The sequence below is a fragment of the Alosa alosa genome, chromosome 17 (genome assembly GCF_017589495.1).
Source record: "Alosa alosa isolate M-15738 ecotype Scorff River chromosome 17, AALO_Geno_1.1, whole genome shotgun sequence".
NCBI classification, from domain to species: domain Eukaryota; kingdom Metazoa; phylum Chordata; class Actinopteri; order Clupeiformes; family Clupeidae; genus Alosa; species Alosa alosa.
This window is the reverse complement of record NC_063205.1, coordinates 10,844,554-10,863,369: the sequence shown is the minus strand read 5'-3', so window position 1 is coordinate 10,863,369 and position 18,816 is coordinate 10,844,554. Positions and strand designations below refer to the sequence as shown.

General features: G+C 43.3%; 1 protein-coding gene across 3 annotated transcripts in view; it reads right to left on the bottom strand.

Moving 5' to 3' along the window:
• The window catches only part of cnot4b (CCR4-NOT transcription complex, subunit 4b), a 41,810-nt gene extending 23,723 nt beyond the window's left edge, over positions 1-18,087 (bottom strand). For all 3 annotated transcript variants that reach the window (XM_048267876.1, XM_048267878.1, XM_048267877.1), the window contains exons 1-2: positions 17,870-18,087; positions 5,017-5,346 (exon numbers count right to left, since the gene is read on the bottom strand). In XM_048267876.1, the coding sequence (XP_048123833.1) occupies positions 5,017-5,190 (174 nt within the window). In that variant the 5' untranslated portion in view covers positions 5,191-5,346; positions 17,870-18,087. The remainder of the gene's footprint in view (positions 1-5,016; positions 5,347-17,869) is intronic.
• Between the last annotated feature and the right edge of the window lie 729 nt (positions 18,088-18,816).

Here is an 18,816-nt window from a genome sequence, read left to right as displayed (position 1 = left end):
CACAGTTTGTCTACATGTTTAGGTTCCAAAACGAATATCTGTAAACTATTTTTATTTAATTCCAATGTTTTCAAATATTCTATTCCCTTTCATTTCATTTCATTTATTTATTAAAAGGACAGTGCACATTGATCAACATTTCTGTAAATGTGCCAGTGTTAGCCAGCAGGCTAATTTTCAACTGTAGTCCATTGGCAAGATGTTATACTAGGCACATGGTGGCTAAAAAAAAAACATTAAATCACATAGCAATTGACATACAGCAATAAAACATAATGCCATAGGACTGGCTCCATTAAAACATTTAGAACATAAGACATATAACCATACAACCCTTAAGGGATCAATAAAGTAACCATCTATCCATCTATCTATCATACATACACCATTGGTTACAGGACAGCTAAACTATAGAGGCAGACCAACATTAATGTATTATGAGAGGTGCTCACATGTTTGTATGCTCAAAAGCCAGTCCTTAAGATGGTGTGTGAATGTATGGTGAGATGTGGAGTTTCTAATGTCCACTGGCAATTGATTCCATAGTTTAGAGGCTCTCACAGAAAAACATAATTGGCAAAAGGATCTGGACCTAAGAGGGACTACACAGTCCCCTCTTAAGGCAGACCTTGTGGTTCTGTTGCTAGATGACTTTTGCTGTATAAAAGTGCTGAGTGGAGGGGGATCCTTCCTATCCCATTAATGATCTTAAAAATTAGGCATGCATCACTGTGTTTTAAAATATTTCCCAACTGAGTAGGTTATATTTGTTAAGAATGTTAGTGGTGGTAAAGTTTGTTTTTTTTGTCCAAGACTTTAAGTGCTTGTTTGTGAAGTGATAAAATAGGCCTTAATGTTGTGCTACATACCTTGGATTTTCACACTCAAAAAATGCCTTATCTTGGGAGCCTTGTTTGGGCATTAGTATCAAAAGTATTGTTCCTAGCCTGCCCAAACTGTTCTCTGTGTGTCAGTATCATTACAAGTTTGTCTGCCCACTGATTTGATATAGGTCCTAGAGTGCAAAAAAGATTATTAAGGATTTTATGTTGAGGGTCTTATAAACTTTTGTACTCACATGACAACAATCAGCATTTTGTTGGCTAAAATAATAGTTAATGCCAATAGTTGAGTTCTCTACATTTAATGGTCATAAACATCAGGCAATGAAATATGAAGACATAGGATTTTAACAAAAATATTTTACAGGCCTTGGTTTTGGGACCCATTCATGATGTAGACAAGGTCTGAACAACATCTGAGACATTGCAACAACAATCTTATCTGATCTGACACAGAATGACATGCATGTGATTCCTTTAATTGCTTGTCTGTTCATTTTGATATCAACACATGCCTACTCATCTCGAGCAACTCACTGAGGCCTAGTCCACACGTACCAAACCGATCTTTTTTTCCTCCGTCTTCCCTGGAACCGTATCAAGAATATTTGCGTCCAAACGGATCCATCTCAACGACTCAACACATTACTTCATACCACAGGCCTATAGCTGGCACTGTTTCTTTACAGAAATTGACCAAAACTTGCGCTTTACAAACAGACAGAATAGGCTACGACGAAATGGCTAGTGCAAGGAAACCAGAATTGTTTGTGTGGACTGATGGTGAACTGTCAACTGTAGTCAACTGTAAAACTAATACACTTTATTTTACGGTTTGTGAAGGGTGCAGTCCCGTCCTTTATTTGGCTAACGCAGGTAGGCCTACTAATCACCTTTACTTTCTTGGGTTGTAGGATAGTCCGTGATTCACATTAGTTTTGGCTATCACCGCAATTAGGGTACTAAACGCAAGGCTTACCCAAGTTCTAGGCTATTCTGTCGCCACATTTATAATATTGCTATAAAACCTTCGTTAGTAACAGTCAATACTTTTGCCTGCATCAAATCGCGCATTTGCATTCAGTGTGCTACCATCGGCTTAACATGAGTTCTAAGCGTCTTTGTATGCTTATATCTGATTTCACTCGACTGTGAATGCATGTATATATGTTGTAAGACATGTAAAATAAATGAATGACATTGGCACTACGCACAAATTAATGTAGCCTAAACTTACACCGCACTTTCCTAATAACTTCAGTTCTCTCGCGTCACTGACAGTAGCTAGAATGCATAAAAAACACCGGGAAAAACAGTGTTCAGTCCACCAAGTCATAAGGTATTGGCGCTGCGCAGCACCAGTTGTGATATTTATCTTACGGAGTGTAATCGTAGGTAATGTCATATCATCGATACGCAAGCAGGATGTGCGGTTTCGCTGTCTAAACGAATTCAAACGGGCTACGGTTTCAGATTTTTCCACTCTGGGACCAGGTTTCAAGAAAGTGTGGTTTCGGGCAGTGCGTTTACAGGATTCATTTGGACGCTCGGCCAAGACGAAGCAAAACCTCTGCGTTTAACCTAAAAAGCGTCTCCGTGTGGACAGGCCCTGAGATCAGACATCACATGGAGAGATCAGCATGAAGCAGCGATTCAACACATCCCTCACAGAAGGCAGCGTCAGGTTTCAAAACAAATATATTTCACAAAAGTGGCACTACCAGTACTGATGCTCACTAAACGGGACACCCTGCCTGTGTCTGTGCAGGCTAACGGAGGCTGGAAGAACATCAAGGAGGAGTCATCCCAAGATTGATCCAACGCCGCTTTTGTCTTTAGTCCAGAGAGCACGCTGACAATATCGACTTGTCTGGGTTTTACACAGGAGGGGACATCTTCTGAAACACTTCTTGCTCGCCCACTTATTATGCGTACAACTTTCCCAGTGCTGTCTCTCTGTTGGCGTAACCAAAGCCAAGGCCCTCCCTGGCAAGATTAAATGAATGCTGGGTAGCGAGAGTGACTCTGAAGTAAACGCTCTGATGGAAGTCAAAAGGCACACACCTGATCTCTGGGCTACACTCACACAGCACTGCGGAGCTTCTCACAAGGCAGTGCATGAGGTGAATTTAAGACACAGAGGCGCACACGCACACGCACACACACACACACACGCTGAACCAATTGGTTCTCGAGTGGTTCTCATTCGCATAAAGTTAAGGATTCACCAACTTTGTACGCAATTCCTCTGAGAATTCACTCTCATTTCGCCCAATCAGAGTGAAAGTCACCCCCATTCAACTTGAATGAAAACAAAGCGAAATATGCTGAAATGGAAACCTATCATTAAAGAAATGGAGACAAACCGCTCTTTTAGAACCTAAATAGAGAGTTTGCTCCTTGTATCTCTGTACGGCTTATCATCAGAGGAAGGACATTGTACACTGGTCATTGACAATCAGCTCGCCTAATACTGAAAGCTATTCAACTTCTTCAAACATGATTCTCTGGGCATGACATCACAGCCAGATGGTGACTGAGGACTGGTAGGTACTTTCCAACAGTGTAACACTAAACTAAATTGAAGACTGTCGCCAGCATCTGCATCAGTCGATCCTCTCCATCCTCAACATTGACACCATCATGCATCCTGGCTTCATCTCTATATCCAAGCTCCAATGGCGAGTAGATTTTTGTATTGGCGGCTGAATTATGGCAGGTACTGTGCCACTTCGGCATGTGGAATACGTCTGATTATCAACTGCGAGAATAGGCTACTTCAGTCTGTCACGTTAAACTGGCTTGTCATATCAACTCGGCTATACGTCAAGGTCCTGTTTGCCCTATCGAGAAACCTCCCTTATTTTCAGAAATCAATGTTGACATGTATGGTCAGAATTTACTTTCCAATAATATCCAACGGAAAATATAGTGCTGGGCGGTATACCGGTTCACATCGTATACCGGTGTATATTTTCGTTATGATATGAAATTTTAATATACCGCCATGCAAGATGTTTGTGAAATTTGCACAGTAAAAGTTCTGTATTTTGACTGCAATTGTCTTTGCATTCTGATTAGATTCTTCATTAGAATCATGAGTGGCTCTTTGTAAACAGCATCATTTTCTGGGGCCATGCAAAACTGCATTAGAGATAAATTAGAGTTATTCTACATCATGACAGTAAAATAGACCATCCTTAGTCAGTGTACTGCAGTAATTCCTCTCTCAACCTGTAGGAAATGCTGAACATCTGATTATGCATGGGGGAAAAAAATACCGTCATAAGTGAAACTGTAAGAATTTTGAAAAATACCGTGATATACATTTTTGGTCATACCACCCAGCACTAGGAAAATATATTATCCTGCTCGTTATACAGCTAGTTGCCAAAACGAGAAAAGGAAGTCTTAGTTATTTTGTTACTGTTTTACGCTGAGAAAACAAATACTACACCACACAAATAGAAAGTTTCAGATGTGCATGACTTGCTTACTTTCACTTTCAATGAAGTTCCATTGCGATAGCAAACAAACTACTCACAGAATGATATGAAAGATGTGATTCATAGCTCAAAACTCGTTACCATCGTCACAATATTTTTGCAGTGGTCATCATAGGCTACAAATTTATTGGACCTCCAAACACTGGGAAGACCCGCTCATTTGAATAGAACTTCCTGCAGCGTTGTGAAGAGCCACATAATAATGATACTTTCAAAGTAGTTAGGAAAAGCATCGTTTAGTTTTGGCCGGTAAAAGATATGTCTGGCCGGTCATTTTTTTTTCCATCTACCAGCCACTTTGGCTAGTAGGCCAAAAAGTGAACTGACCGACCCCATTCTCTATCCACATCTGAGGAGGGAAACAGTCACCCAGTCCTGCAGGCTTTTTCCAGCAGTTAGGCTTCCCCCAGCTGAGGTTCTGCTCAGTGTTTTCTCTAGTTACACATTGCTGGAAATACAAATAGACCATTTTCATACAAATGAAGATGGGCAACTTGTTGTTTGGCACTCTAATGTGTTTTTGTTGCTCAACTGGTTAAGCTGGTATACCAAGGTCATGGTCATGAATACCAGCTCTTGTGTATTTCTACAAAACTGAGTGTTGTTGGCATTAAAGTGTCTTCTAAAATAAATACATGCAAAGTAAATGCCAGGTGGAGGACGCCTACCTTTCTGCAGGCGGGGCAGAGGCCATTCTCGTCTGTGCGGATGCGGTGCCAGCAGAAGCGGCAGATCTGGTAGCCGCAGGTGCAGGGGAAGAAGTTGACGTCGTCGATCTCCAGCGGCTCCATACACAGGGGGCACTCCATGGGGTCGTCCTTCAGCTCGGGGCTGCGGGACATCCTACGGCAGGGGAGACGCAGCGGTGGCAGCGGCGGCGGAGAGGAGGAGCAGGAGCCCTCGAGGAGGAGCGAGAGGCAGCAGGGAATAGGGGGAGGGACGCCGATGCCGATACGGTCCTTCGTTCTTACGGCGGGTGTGGGGCCGGAGCTCAAGGGCTGAGGAGAGGAAGAGGAGGAAGAGGAAGATATAGTGAGTGCTAACGCAATCTAGGTACAGAGACAAAAAAAAAGAAAACAACTCTTGAGCACGGTGCAGGTATTTTTCAACAGTCTTCCTTCACACATGTTCAGACATAGAAATATCTGGTCATTTCCTAGGACAACATGTGGGGTAACGGATAAGACGGAGATAAGTCAAGGTCCCCTGACAACATTGTTCACAGTTCACTCAGTCTGAAAAAAAACAGGTTGACAAAAACATTATTCCTGGCAAGGCAAACAACCCATTTATTGAAATGGCACTTAACTAGGGTTTAAGGAAACGTCTAATGGATTAGCCAATTTGGACACTACAAAGGAAGATTTAGCTTAACACACTCAAGATAAGCTCAACTAGACAGTAGGATAACAAGGACTGAGGTACAGGAAAGGAGAAAGGAAAAATGGAAATCCTCCAGCCATTTAGTGAGGCGCAAACAGGCTGCAGGATTCTACCAAAACAATTTAGATTAAGCTACCATTAATGCTTGTAACTGAAGTGTGTGGTATGTGTACGTGTGTGTCTTCTTGATATCAGTGCATTGCAGTGTGTGTAAGAGTTTGTAGAGAGAGAGAGAAAGAAGGGGGGAGAGAGAGAGAGAGAGCGATCAGTGGTGAGATAGGGAAGTGGAGAGTGAGAGAGAGGGAAAGCGTTATCGACCCATCGGCCAAGATGACAGCTAGCCCTGGCAGTTAAGCAGCAGGAGAGTAATAAGCAGTCATAGAGGACAAGCACAGAGGCCATCTTAGAGCCTCCCTCCTTATTGCCTGGTCAGTCATCTGACCTGGCCAAAGGCAACAACAAAGACTTTTCAAGCTACCGTCACAGGGGCCCTGCTACAAGACATTAACGGCATGCATCTGTCCCAGCCCCCACACACACACACACACACACACGATGTCTTTCAGGCCTACGCTCCACTACTGGCAAAGCTATTCAGAGACCTGGGGTGGAGAGCAGGGTTGTCTCTCTACCAAAAACTACACGTCACGCTTCACTGCAAAGTTTCCATGATAGTCTCTCCTCCACAAATCACAGGTGAAATGAAATGAGTCTATGTGGCTGCACCCGCTGTCTGGTTGGTGTGCTAGAACAGTGAGAGCCAGTGTATGCCTTTAACGTGCTAAACTGTTTTGGAGGCAAAGAACTGGAAAGCTACAAGAGGGAAGTAGCACCAGAGGTGACACTTGAAAGCTTCTTTGCAAAACCATCCCCACCACAGAGAGGACACAAATAACATATGTGAATTTTTAAAGGTTTTATGTTTCTGGTTTATGGAAGACGCTTTTGTCCAAAGTGACTTGTAATGACATCAATAAACATTACATAAAAATTAATAATAACAGTTCAAAGTCATATAGCCTGAATATAAGAATTCCAATATTAGTAATAGACTGCATACAAATTTCACAAATTAACAACAATAACCATAGATATACAAACCACAACTCCTTGAGAATTAAATTACAAGGTAAACAGATGAGTGTTTAAAGTTTAAGCGTTTCACACTTTTCTCCCCTAATCTACTCTAAACATGTCCATCACACACCACTGAAGTAAACATCACTTAATTACTCATCGTAGTTCTGCAGAAGTGTTATTTATCATGTCGGGAACTCGCTTCCATCACTTTAACCAAATGGAAGACATGAGTCACAGCGAACGCACCAGACAAGAACTTCCAAGTATGTTCCAGGTGCACAGAGAGAGGGTGCTAGCAGATTCTTCAAGTTTGGGCCACAGTCTCATGGAGGCTGATCTACCATTAGCAGGGAGTGAAGGCCTGTGGTGGCGACACACCTCTGTGGTCATTGACCACATCCACGTACACAAATAACTGAACTTCCTCCAGCGTGTGTGTGTGTGTGTGTGTGTGTGTGTGTGTGTGTGTGTGGACAGTAGCAAGCTGTGCTGCCAACAATGGCTCAGGCTAACTGGCCTGCCGCTGCCGGCCTTCTGATCAACAAAGGCAGAGAGCTAAGGAGAGGAGAGGAGAGGAGGGGAGGGGGGTTAGTTGGCTGGCAGCGAGTCATCCTGCTCAGTCCTCCCTCACCACCAGTGTGCGTCAGACCCCAGATCAGTCCCAGCCGCCTCCACATGGTTCGGTACCCAGGAGGGTGTCCTGAGGACGCTGGACAGAGATTGTAGGTGTTGAAGTAGAACCTTTAAGGGCCTGGTTGGGCTACTATCTTGTTTTGAATGTTGTGAGTTACGCCGCTGGGGATCGCACACTGCTTTCAGTTGCACACGTGAGGGTGTGTGTGTGAGTGTGTGTGCGTGCGTGCGTATGTGTGTGTGCATGTGTATATGTGTGCATGCTCCCTCATCTCTACACACATACAATATGCACACAGTTTCAGCAGACAGGAGTGGGAGACCGTGCTCAGAACTCTCAGAAGTCCAAATAAACACAGCAGGAGAGAAGACACTCCACTTAAAAAAAAAAGAGAGAGAGGGAAGGAGGGATGGAGGGGGGATGCATAGAAAGAGACAGAGGAAGAGGACAAGAGGGGCAGAGACCAGGAGCACAGCAGAGCGCAGTGGAGGCGAGTGGAGTAAGGGTTAGGGGCACCAGAGGTAGGAAGGGCAGGGGCGAGGGTGGTGATCGACTATCTTGCTAAAAATACCCAGCGCTGGTCAACGGCGACGGGGGGTGGAGCGAGCGTGTGAGATCTCTCTTTAAAAGGGGAAGTGGAAACGGCAAGCAGGGGGTCAACCTCCTCGACAACCCGCGCACCTCCCACTCCTGCCCCCCCTCCCCAGACTGCTCTACATGGTCATCTTCCCTCCTCAACGTCAGCCCCTGCAGCCCCAGAGCAGGGGCCCACGAGGTCCAGCACTGGCAGTGCAGCGTGGCCTCCGTCGGCCAGATCAAATTAGTAACAGGGCTGGGGGCGGCTATCCAGAGGCAAGTTTTTTTTAGGGCTGTAACAATCACACGACTGGATATTAGAGGAGCTGTGTGGTGGTGGTGGTGGTGGTGGTGGGTGGTGGGTGTGCCACAAACAGGTAAAATACATAGCTTAATTGCAACCCAAAAGGCAACCACTATTTTGTCAGTAACCTGTAGTGAGCTGCAAGCACAATACCTTACTATATGGACCGCTCCAGAACAATGACAACTATGAGAGCCTCTTCTTGACAAGCCAGTTCGGTAGCTGGGAGGCCTTAAGACATTGAACAGATCCCTGAGCAGACACGGCTTGTTTACGTGGTGGAGTAGTCGCTTGCGCCATTAAGAGAAATGTAGCACAATGTAGAGAAGGGGCAATAAAAGGCCCCCTGGTTGAACTTTGGACATATGCACAAGGAAGTATGAGATGAGGAAGGTTTACAATGCCGAGAAATAGCCTCATAGGCCCCAGTCGAGGCCATGTTCCCAGGGCTCAAAATTAGCGATGTCCCGACGTCCCGGGGACCATAAAAAATGCTTCCGGGACAACTCTGGGACAGTAGAAAAAAATGGCAAAGCAAATTTCAAAATAGGTACTTTTTTCCTAAACAGTTCTCATGGGAATCTAAACGTATCTTTCTCATCTGAATAAAATTATACAAAATTTGATCTGGCATAACGGGCAGCTGGCAAAAGCAGCGTTAGCTAGCTGATCTATAAAGAAGCGGTTTTGTAGCCTACACAGCCTTACAACACTGTTTACTGCTCTTCGAATCACTGTAGGCTACAATGTAATTTTGGTACAAATACAGTATAAGATACCCAAATGGGATGGGTGTTTGCGATTCTTTAGGAATCCGCCGTCTTGGTGTTATATATGTATAAAATGAATATTAAGTGACACATAGGCCGACACAAAAATAGGTCACGGGCAGTAGGCCCAATGGGTGACTTTCCGATATTCCTAGGTTAACTTAGGCCTACCTAACCAGCAGGCAGGTAGGCTAGGAAATGGCATTTGTTTTCATGACATTGTGAACATTTTTGACTGATGGTGTAGGCCTAAGGTTACACTGGTGACCGTCCTCTCTGACTAAAACGCTGCGTGTTTTCTGTCAGTGACAGACGAAACGTCACCAATACCATGCTGAGCTAAATAGCCTACTGCAACTGCGATTTGACAAAATGATAGTGTTTCAATGTAGCCTAACTACAGTTATCTAAGTTAGCATTTGACATTTCACTGTGGCAGTTCTAAGCTATAGGCTATTCTTGATAAAATAAACAAATACTGGAGAGTAGCCTATCTGACAGCTTCACTTCAGTAAAGTTAGACAGAAATTGGCGAGCTTCATGGTAATTTCCCACGCTACTTATTGTTTTCACTGAGATCTGTGGTCATGACATCACGCCAAACTGACATTGAAATTAAAGACACATGAAAATAGATTATTGACGAAATGTTTTACAACCCTGTCCGTCAAAACGACGGACAATGAAAACGTCTAGTGCAACCTCAAGAGTCAAAAGCGCAAACTCTGAAAATGAGTGTTGTGTGAAACAGCAGATGATTAATGTTAATAAAATGGTGTTTAATAAATGAAGTGTTCAGAACTTACATGATGAACCAAAATGAGTTAATTAAGTGATGCAAGTTACTGATTGTTCTGATTATCATGCTGTTTATTATGTAGAATGGGAAAAAACAAGAACTTGAATTTGGGACACTGGTGGTTAAGTCCGGGACAGTGGCAAGTAGGAACAGTGGACACTGAGAAAAAAAGTTAATTTAGCATGTTCCCACTGAAAACAGCTGGGCTGCCAGGGTCAGGAAGTGGGTTGACCTCTCTGCTATAGCTGAACAAATGAGGAAACTGTAGAGTAAAGATGCACATCCCAACAACAGTACCAATCTGACATCTAGTGTGCAAGGCTCTTAAAAGAACAACATTTTGAAGGCACACCCTGAAGACAATGAGCAAACATTTCTGCTTATTACGGAAATCTCATGCGTCCAGTGAATGAGAAAATGCTATCAAATAGTAATTCATTGACATCATCAACAAATCCCAGTAGATCTGCAGCTTCTGAAATACTCAGACCAGCCTGCCTACCAACCATGCTACATTCAAAGACACTTAAATTACCTTTCCTGCCCATTCTGATGTTCGGTTTGAACTTCAACAGACTGTCTTGACCATATCTACATGCCAAAATGCATTGAAATTCTGCCATGTGATTGGCTGAATAGATATCTGTGACAATGAGCAGTTAAAAATGTGCTCCTAGTAAAGTGGCAACACTGTTTGGCTGGGTATGGTTCTGAATCTTGGTTTGTCCGATCCACGGAGGACACCATAGTCATAGCACTCCATACTGCACTATCATACCTGGAGCAGCAGGGGACGCTCTGTGCGACTATGTGCCGATGCTCTTTGTGGATTATAGCTCTACATTCAACACCATCCTCCGTCACAAGCTAGTGGTCAAACTGGGGGACCTGGGACTTCCACACACCACCTCCATGTGGATCAATAGCTTCCTCTCCGACTGCAGACAGAGGGTCAAAGTGGGCCACCACCACACATCCACAGCACTAAGCCTTAGTACCGGCTCTCCCCAGGGCTGTGTGCGGAATCCCTTGCTCTACTCCCTCTACACACACGACTGTTCCCCTGTCCATCACAGCAACACCATGGTGAAGTTTGCCGATGACACCACAGTGGTGGGGCTCATCTCCAGGAGGGGCCAACATGGTGCAGGGCCAACAACCTGCTCCTCAACACCTCAAATACTAATAACTCATCATAGAAAAAACAGAGATCCCACGCATTAATCATCAGTGGGGACTGTGTGGAGAGGGTGGCAGACTTCTGCTTCTTGGGAGTCCACATCGAGGAGAGCCTATCCTGGAGCATGAACACCTCTGAGCTGCTGAAAAAGACCCAGCAGAGACTGTACGAGAATACTCAGGAGGAATAACATCACACAAAGACTGCTGGTGTCCTTTCACTGTGCCTCCATTGAAAGGATACTAACATACTGCATGTGCGTCTGATACACCAGCTGCACAGCGGCTCAGAGGAAAGCACTCCAGAGGGTCATCAACACCGCCCAAAAGATCGTCGGCTGCCCTCTCCCCACACTGGAAGAACTACACAGTGCCCGTTGTCTCAAAAAAGCCCAGAACACCCACCATCCCGGTCACTCCCTGTTTGAACTGTTGCCTTCAGATCAATTAACGCAAGGACAAAATAGACTCAAACACAGTTTTTATCCAACTGCAATAACTACCCTCAATGCTGTAAAAAAATAATGTGCAATATGGAATCTAATGTGAAATGGATCAATGCAATGACAGAAAGTATGCATGTCTGTAGATTATGTCCCTAGTGTTTTTATGCAATGACTGTGTCCATACTGTTTTTATGCCATGACTGGGAGTGTAATAACTGTGTGTACTTATGTATGCTGCTAATGTTGTTATACGTTTCTATTTATTCTAGGGCTGTCAAAATAACTGATTAATTTCGATTAATTAATTTGAGAAAAAATAACTGATTAAAAAACATTAGTGCAGATTAATCGATTCCGTATGACCTTTGACCCCGAGCCGTTCTAGTCAGTAAAAATTAGACTGTAAAATGAAGGAGAGGGAAGAAAACGCGCTGCCTGAATCATTGATTGGAACATTTACTTTTTAAAAACGGCCTGATGGTGTTCATAAAAAATAAAGTGTTGAAAATAAAGTCCTCTGCAATGTCTGCAGCAAGGAATTTGCACATCACCGGAGTTCATCAACTCTATAGTCGCACATCAATGCAAAGAAATAAGTTTTGACATTGAGGGGAGTGTTAAATTTATTTTCATTGTGTCCCCTAGGTTATATCTGTGGCCTGAAATGCCTTGTATGTGAAAAAAGAACTTCTTCCCGAAGCACTTTTGAATTTATTTCCTCAGCATATTAGGTCACATCATAGATTATTATGGCAAATATTTGAACAGTGAAAATAATAATAAATGAGTTTTTGAACTGTAATGTCACTAATGCTGATTATTCAATGATTCATTTGAATTTAAATATTTAAAATACTTTCACAGCAAAAAATATATATGTGATTAATTTAGATTAATTAATCACAGAGTATGTAATTAATTAGATTCATTTTTTTAATCGATTGACAGCCCTAATTTATTCTTTTTTTTAAGTAACACAAGCACTTAAATTATATTTTTAGACTCAATAAATGATGCACTGACAATAAAGTCCTAATCTATTCCATCCTCTGAGGATTCCGCTCAGTCAAAGTCATGATTACCCATAATGTTAGTTGCTCGCTACTCGCTAGTTACATTGGTTTTATTGATAGCATGTTCCTCAGTGAGTTCCTTTACATAACCCTCACCCTAGCACCTTACCGATACTACTCTATAATACTGTTACAGTCAGAGGAGGACACCCCAGGTTCAGAGAGTAAAAGTCCTGCAAAATATTTGATCCAACCATTTAGTAAATCAGCTCATCCTAATTAGCAGCCAGGTAGATCAGATAATTAGTGATATCACCTGTGTTAAGTGCAGAGGTAGAAAGAATATATGGCAGGACTTTTACTAGGATGTCCGCCTCTCGTTACAGTACTGTACAACACTTGTGGGTTTTCTAGCTAAGGAGTCTGTCTGAGACACAGATAACATACATTTAGTTTTACCGGCACATAAAGCACATTCTTACATCTCCAGCTGAAGTGGCAAAAAAATAAAACTAAATATGTAGGACAATATATGCTGTATGGAGAAACCTTCCCTAATGTATTAACTGAGACACTATCCATGAGGGATACACACGACGCATGGACGGACGAGACCAGGGGTAACCCAAGAACACAGCCTTAGGGTCGAGCATGAAGAGTGTGTGAGAGTGGACACAAGGGGTTCCAGCACATCTGCTTGAGCACCAACACTCCGAGTGCGCTTGACAACGGCGGCACTTTCCTTGTATACATTAACTCTAGGTGCTGCTGCTGAGAGTAGGTCACCTGGGGGAGGCAAACAGGGGCCCTGAAAAGGACTACTGTCCTGAAGCCGGGGGTCAGCAAATAAGGGCCACGTTTGTGTTTGTTGTGTGCGGAAGGGGCCAGTTCCCAGTAGAAGGCTGGCATGCTTTCCCACACTCTTCCTCTGGAGGGGGGGGGGGGGTGTAGTGCAAAACACCCCCCCCTACACTATGTGTACTTTAGCAAAACACAGTACACACACACTTCAACAAAAATAGAGCTGCTGCTGCTGATGATAACAAATGTTCAAGATGGTGCATGCAGTCAGTGAACAGTAAACATCATCAATAAACATTCATGTATGTCATGCCAGGTGCAATCAAGGCTCAAAATTAGCACCAGCCACCACCAGCTAAATGCTGGTAAAATATGCAAGTGACTGGTAGATTACAGACATTCTTAGATTACAGACATTCACATTTTCTGAAATTCACACTAACTTTGTTTTAAAAAGTTAACTTTAAACCCGGGATGTAATACTGCTCTATTAATATAACAGCAGTGAACCATGAAACTACCTGTAAAATTACCCCACTCATGTATGTGTACATTTTAAAGTATGAGCCATTATTGTGTGAAAGATTGACCAAGTGAGTTGTTATGTATGGGTGAAAGCCCAAACCAGTGACCAATCAGCTGTGAGATCAGCTTCTCCAACACCTGTTCTCCCATGACAGAATATTCACCATCTGGCATAACTACTTTACAGGGGGAAACCTTGCTAAGACGGTCATTCTCAGCCAGGGATCTATTCTCACAGCTGGAGGGAAGGGCTTGACCCATTTCCCACATGTACAGTACACAAAGCAGGTCATTTAAAGGAGCTTCCCACACCAAAGAGACGCAAAAGCTACCCTCGGTCCATCTGACGAGATCTGACTGAGACAATGCGGTATACTCTACGGCTGCACAGTTCAGCAAGGGCCTTGACTGCATTCTATGCATGTGACCATGTTTGACAGTGAAGTGCAACTATTCAAAAAATCTGCCACTAGCAAAACTTTGCCAGGGAAGCTTCATGTTTCAGCAACGGCTGAAACTCAAGTTCACTCAAGTTAACTCATGCTGGTCATTTCTGTGGTTTGTTACTCCACACACACAAGCCTATATCTGCTCCGTTTCTAGACAGAGATGCTAATTTGTCTCTGGCCTATTTCACACCGCATTCCACAGAGGCCATGCCTGCATCCAGTTGTAAACAACTTATTGATCTTCTTTAAGTCTGAGGATGACAACTGACAGACAAACAAACAAACACCCACCACGCATGCGTCCGACCTCACACGTCGGCTCCTCACCTCCACTTCCCACTCCAAAACAACACAGTCGCCACCATTGCTGTGGTTAGCTAAGAGGAAGTGGACAGTGTCGTGTGGGGTGAGGTGATGCTGATTCACAAGGTCTCACTGCTGCATGCACCATGACGGAGCACTCACAAGGCTGCTTTCTGTCAGATATGCCCACACCGGAGGCCTACACATCCCCCAAGCCAGCGCTGCCTACTCTGTGTTGAAGTGTTCTGATGGGATTGGCACAAGAAAAAAAACAAATCAAATGGTTTCTGCCAGGACAGGAATAAATATGCCAACATACTGAGAACCAAAAGAGACTCTCGTTTTGTGTTAGTCGTACAGTGAAAGTCCTGGGGGAAAGGGGTCATAGGACAGATTTTAGGTGTGTTTGCAGACGGGAGCGGGAAAGCTTTTCGCACATGGTGTGCCCTCCGTGTTGTCCAAGTACACAACAAATAAGGCTGCCTGCTTAATAAGCTGATGCTAGGTAAACAAAGGGCTGCAAAATGTAGACCGGATAACACGCACTCAAGAGGAAAACAGGTTTCTTGGAGGAGACTAACTTAACCCCATGGACCTTACTAGTGAGTACTTTGATGGGGGAATTAAAGGTCACTACCACTGCTCCGACCTGAATAGCAAAAATAAGGTCTAAGCAGATCTTGATGGGGTGGGAAGAAACTATAATCACACTGCACTGCCTAATACCTCATACACTCTTAGCAAACTTGGCACAGTCATGCTCTAAACAAGCTCAACAAAGGCAACACAGTTCTACACCCCACACTTGATAAGTAATTAAACCCACTTTCATAGCAAATACCTCAGTTTCTATGTTGTTGTAGATAACATAACACCCTCAAATTCATTATACCGGTATCAAGTCATGTAAAGGGGACACAAACATACCGGTCATCCATATTCTCAATGTAGGCTATTTTTGTGCTTCAGCTGAAGCCTGACATGAACAAATAGATCATCAAAATACATAAGTCAGAAAGCTAGCTAGCTTTTGTCTATGCAGCTTTTAGTCTTCGAAGGCTCAGTCTTTCGGCAGTTTCTTACTTATTAGCTTTAGGCAACCTGTGTGATGTCTCTAGTGAGTTATGACACTCACTCAGACCAATACCAGTGCCACTTCCAAAAGATGGCACTGACACAAAAAGCTGGTATATGTGTGAAGAAGGCCATGATTAAGGGGCAGGAAAATGTGAGGCTGTTATTAGAGAAAAAAAGGAAACTTTGCTAAGGGCTTTGCGGATTTGGGGTTGAGTCTTGGGAAAGGCTGACCATTCTACTAAAAAAACATAAACAAGCCAATAGAGCACCAAAGATCCATACAAAAGGCAACGTGTAATTTCAGCAAAACCAGTCACAGCAGAATGGGTCTGCCCCCATGGGAACAGTACCAGGTAATCGGCACTGACCCTTGGCAACGGCTACACAACTACATCATCCCTGGTGCTAAACTGGAGTGCCCAGGACATAGCACCTCAACCCAGCACCTACACAGCCTCCGAGCCTCATTGAGCAAAACTTTTTTTTTAGAGGTGGGACCCTCGAACAGCCTCATTGGACTGTAGGGTGCAGAGGAGACAGAACTAGAACTAGAACCAGAACCCCTTCCCACCTGATTGTGAAAACATCTGGCAACGTAGCAGGAAAAAGGCCAAGAGTTCAGAAGTATTATCTTATCTACTTTCTGAGAAGTAACTGAGAAAGTTCCATAAAAGACCTGTGCACAAATTTTGCTTCCTGGATATACGTCATGTCGCTGTTTACTAAACTGCTGTGGATATAACACGTTTGGTGTCGGGAACACAATGCGTAACTGTCAGAGCCTTTTCATCTCTACCATAGACAGTAAAGGTCCGTAATGGAAAAATCCGTCAACTCTACCCAGTTAATGATAAATGCATACGCTCATTTAACGTTACTCTTGTCAACTGTAGCATCGCTTAAACTATAGAGTTTAACTGCAGCCTGCCGACTGCCATCTGAATACATTTGGAGCGTATTGCTTTAATTACAAGGCAACTAACGTGTATCCTATATGACTTGGCTAGCTACCTAGGAGGCTAGGAACTTAGCTTGTGAACCAGTTCATGTACAATATGCCACCTGATTTATAACTCTGAAGCACAGGTTTGTTTCACCAGTCATACACATTTACACAACTAAACCCATTAATAAACTCAACTGGCGTTAAAGTCGTTAAGTTTGCCACAGTTGAAGAACCCGAGTTAGCCACGACATAAAAATAAACTGGCTAGCGTTAGCAAAAGGTAATGATCAATCTAGCTTGGCGTCATTCTCGTTTATTAACTGGAAATTCCACTAGGGTGATTTCTACTTGGTCGGAAAAACAGTTTTTCCTTTTGACTTTGAGAAATTAGGATGAAGTCAGTGACTTGCGTTAGCTCATACTGGCTAACCTAGCATAACTTGTCGTTCGCTGGCAAACCAGCAATAATAGCAGGGTAGCTCTAGCAATTCGGCAGAATACCATAGTCTAGCCGCTAACGAGCTAGCGGGACATGGGTGTGGAGTATGTAGGGCAAGTTAGACAGATAAACAAATCACTCTTGTCACATCATGACATCAATGCGATCTTCCCTGGGCACAGTTTGCAAAGATCTGTGTGCAAGTCCCGCATGTTATGGTCGTAGACAAAACATATGTTTTCCGCTCTGTCAAAAGCCGGTCAAGTGATGAAAAATGTTAACGTTACTGCCCGCTGGCGAGCGGGGTAATGCTAACCCGTTTACGGACGTTAATATTACCATAGCGTTAGCTAATCGGCTAGCTAGCTAGCTCGTTGAACGCGATGTCAGAGTAGCCTAATCAGATATACAGACAAACAAACCTGGAAAAAAGTTACCGTGTCGTAACACAGTAAGTACATGGGTCATCCAAACTACTTTAGTACAGAAAATAATTACAAAAGGTTAGAATGATCAAGAATAGCAGTTGGCCAACACCGTCGTTTTAGTCGTACTTGATAGCCTACGCGGCCTACACAGCCCCGGCAAGCCTGTAGCTCTCCCTCGTATCGACACCGATACTTTGACATTTTAGTCAACCTTTAATGGACAACTCGGGCATAATTACGAAGACATACACTTTGTTAAAACGATGTGGTTTGCACTGATTAAGATAGTTAACCCAGCTTAATTTAACCATTCTTGCGTGAGTTTTCTGGTCAGTTTATGGTGAGAGTTTGTGGGATAACGTTACTCACCCTGTCTATTTGCTGGGATTCTTCTCCAAGGGATATTCACAGAACAAATTGGGCAGGGATTGATTATCTTACTGGACTCTCTGAGCTTTATGACAGCAGACACCTTGAAATCTTTCGGCGTTTGTTTTCAGTATCTGCTCTGAAGGGGAAAACGCCTGTATATTCTTTCAGCCTCTGTGTGTACAGCAGCAGCAGTACCCTCTGACCACCATCTTACATTGAACTGTGCGGAGGGAGGGGAAAGGAACGATTCACAACTACTGGGCATGCTCCGTTTGCACACTCAAAATGTTGACGGGTAATGTAGTTCACATTTCGGCATTACAGATTTTAAACATTTTTGACATATTGACCAATGACTCATTGGAATTGGTACTGACATAATATTTTGATAGGGCCTAGGCTCACAATATTTTGACAACTTTTGTGGTAGGCCTTATTCTAGATTTTCTAGATTCTATGGTCCCATGACGCGATCGCAAGGTTAGGAAATCCTCTTTAAACAAAATCTAAAAAGTGGACTTATCACTGATCTATAAAGAAAGTATTCTTTATAGATCAGTGGGACCTGTGAGTGCAGAATCATAGGCCCACACACGGGTTGTGAGGTAGGCTATAGACTAGACCTAGGCTAGGCCTACCTGAAAACATGTTGTGCGAGAGGTTCATCGTGGAACTAGTCCTACTTTGCATGTGGAACTAGTCCTACTTTTTCGACCAACAGCCTTATAACAATATTCAGAAAACATTATCAACAGATAACAAAATAGGCTATTGCCAAGCCATCAGAGAAATGAAGTGCTATCCCCAATTCAAAAGATACGTTTTATTTTTTATTTGATCACAAAATCACAATAATTATCCCTCACAAAGAATGGAAAGATAAATGAAAAATCAATGGATTTCAGATATTTTACAAATATTCAGCATTTCTTAAATATAACAGT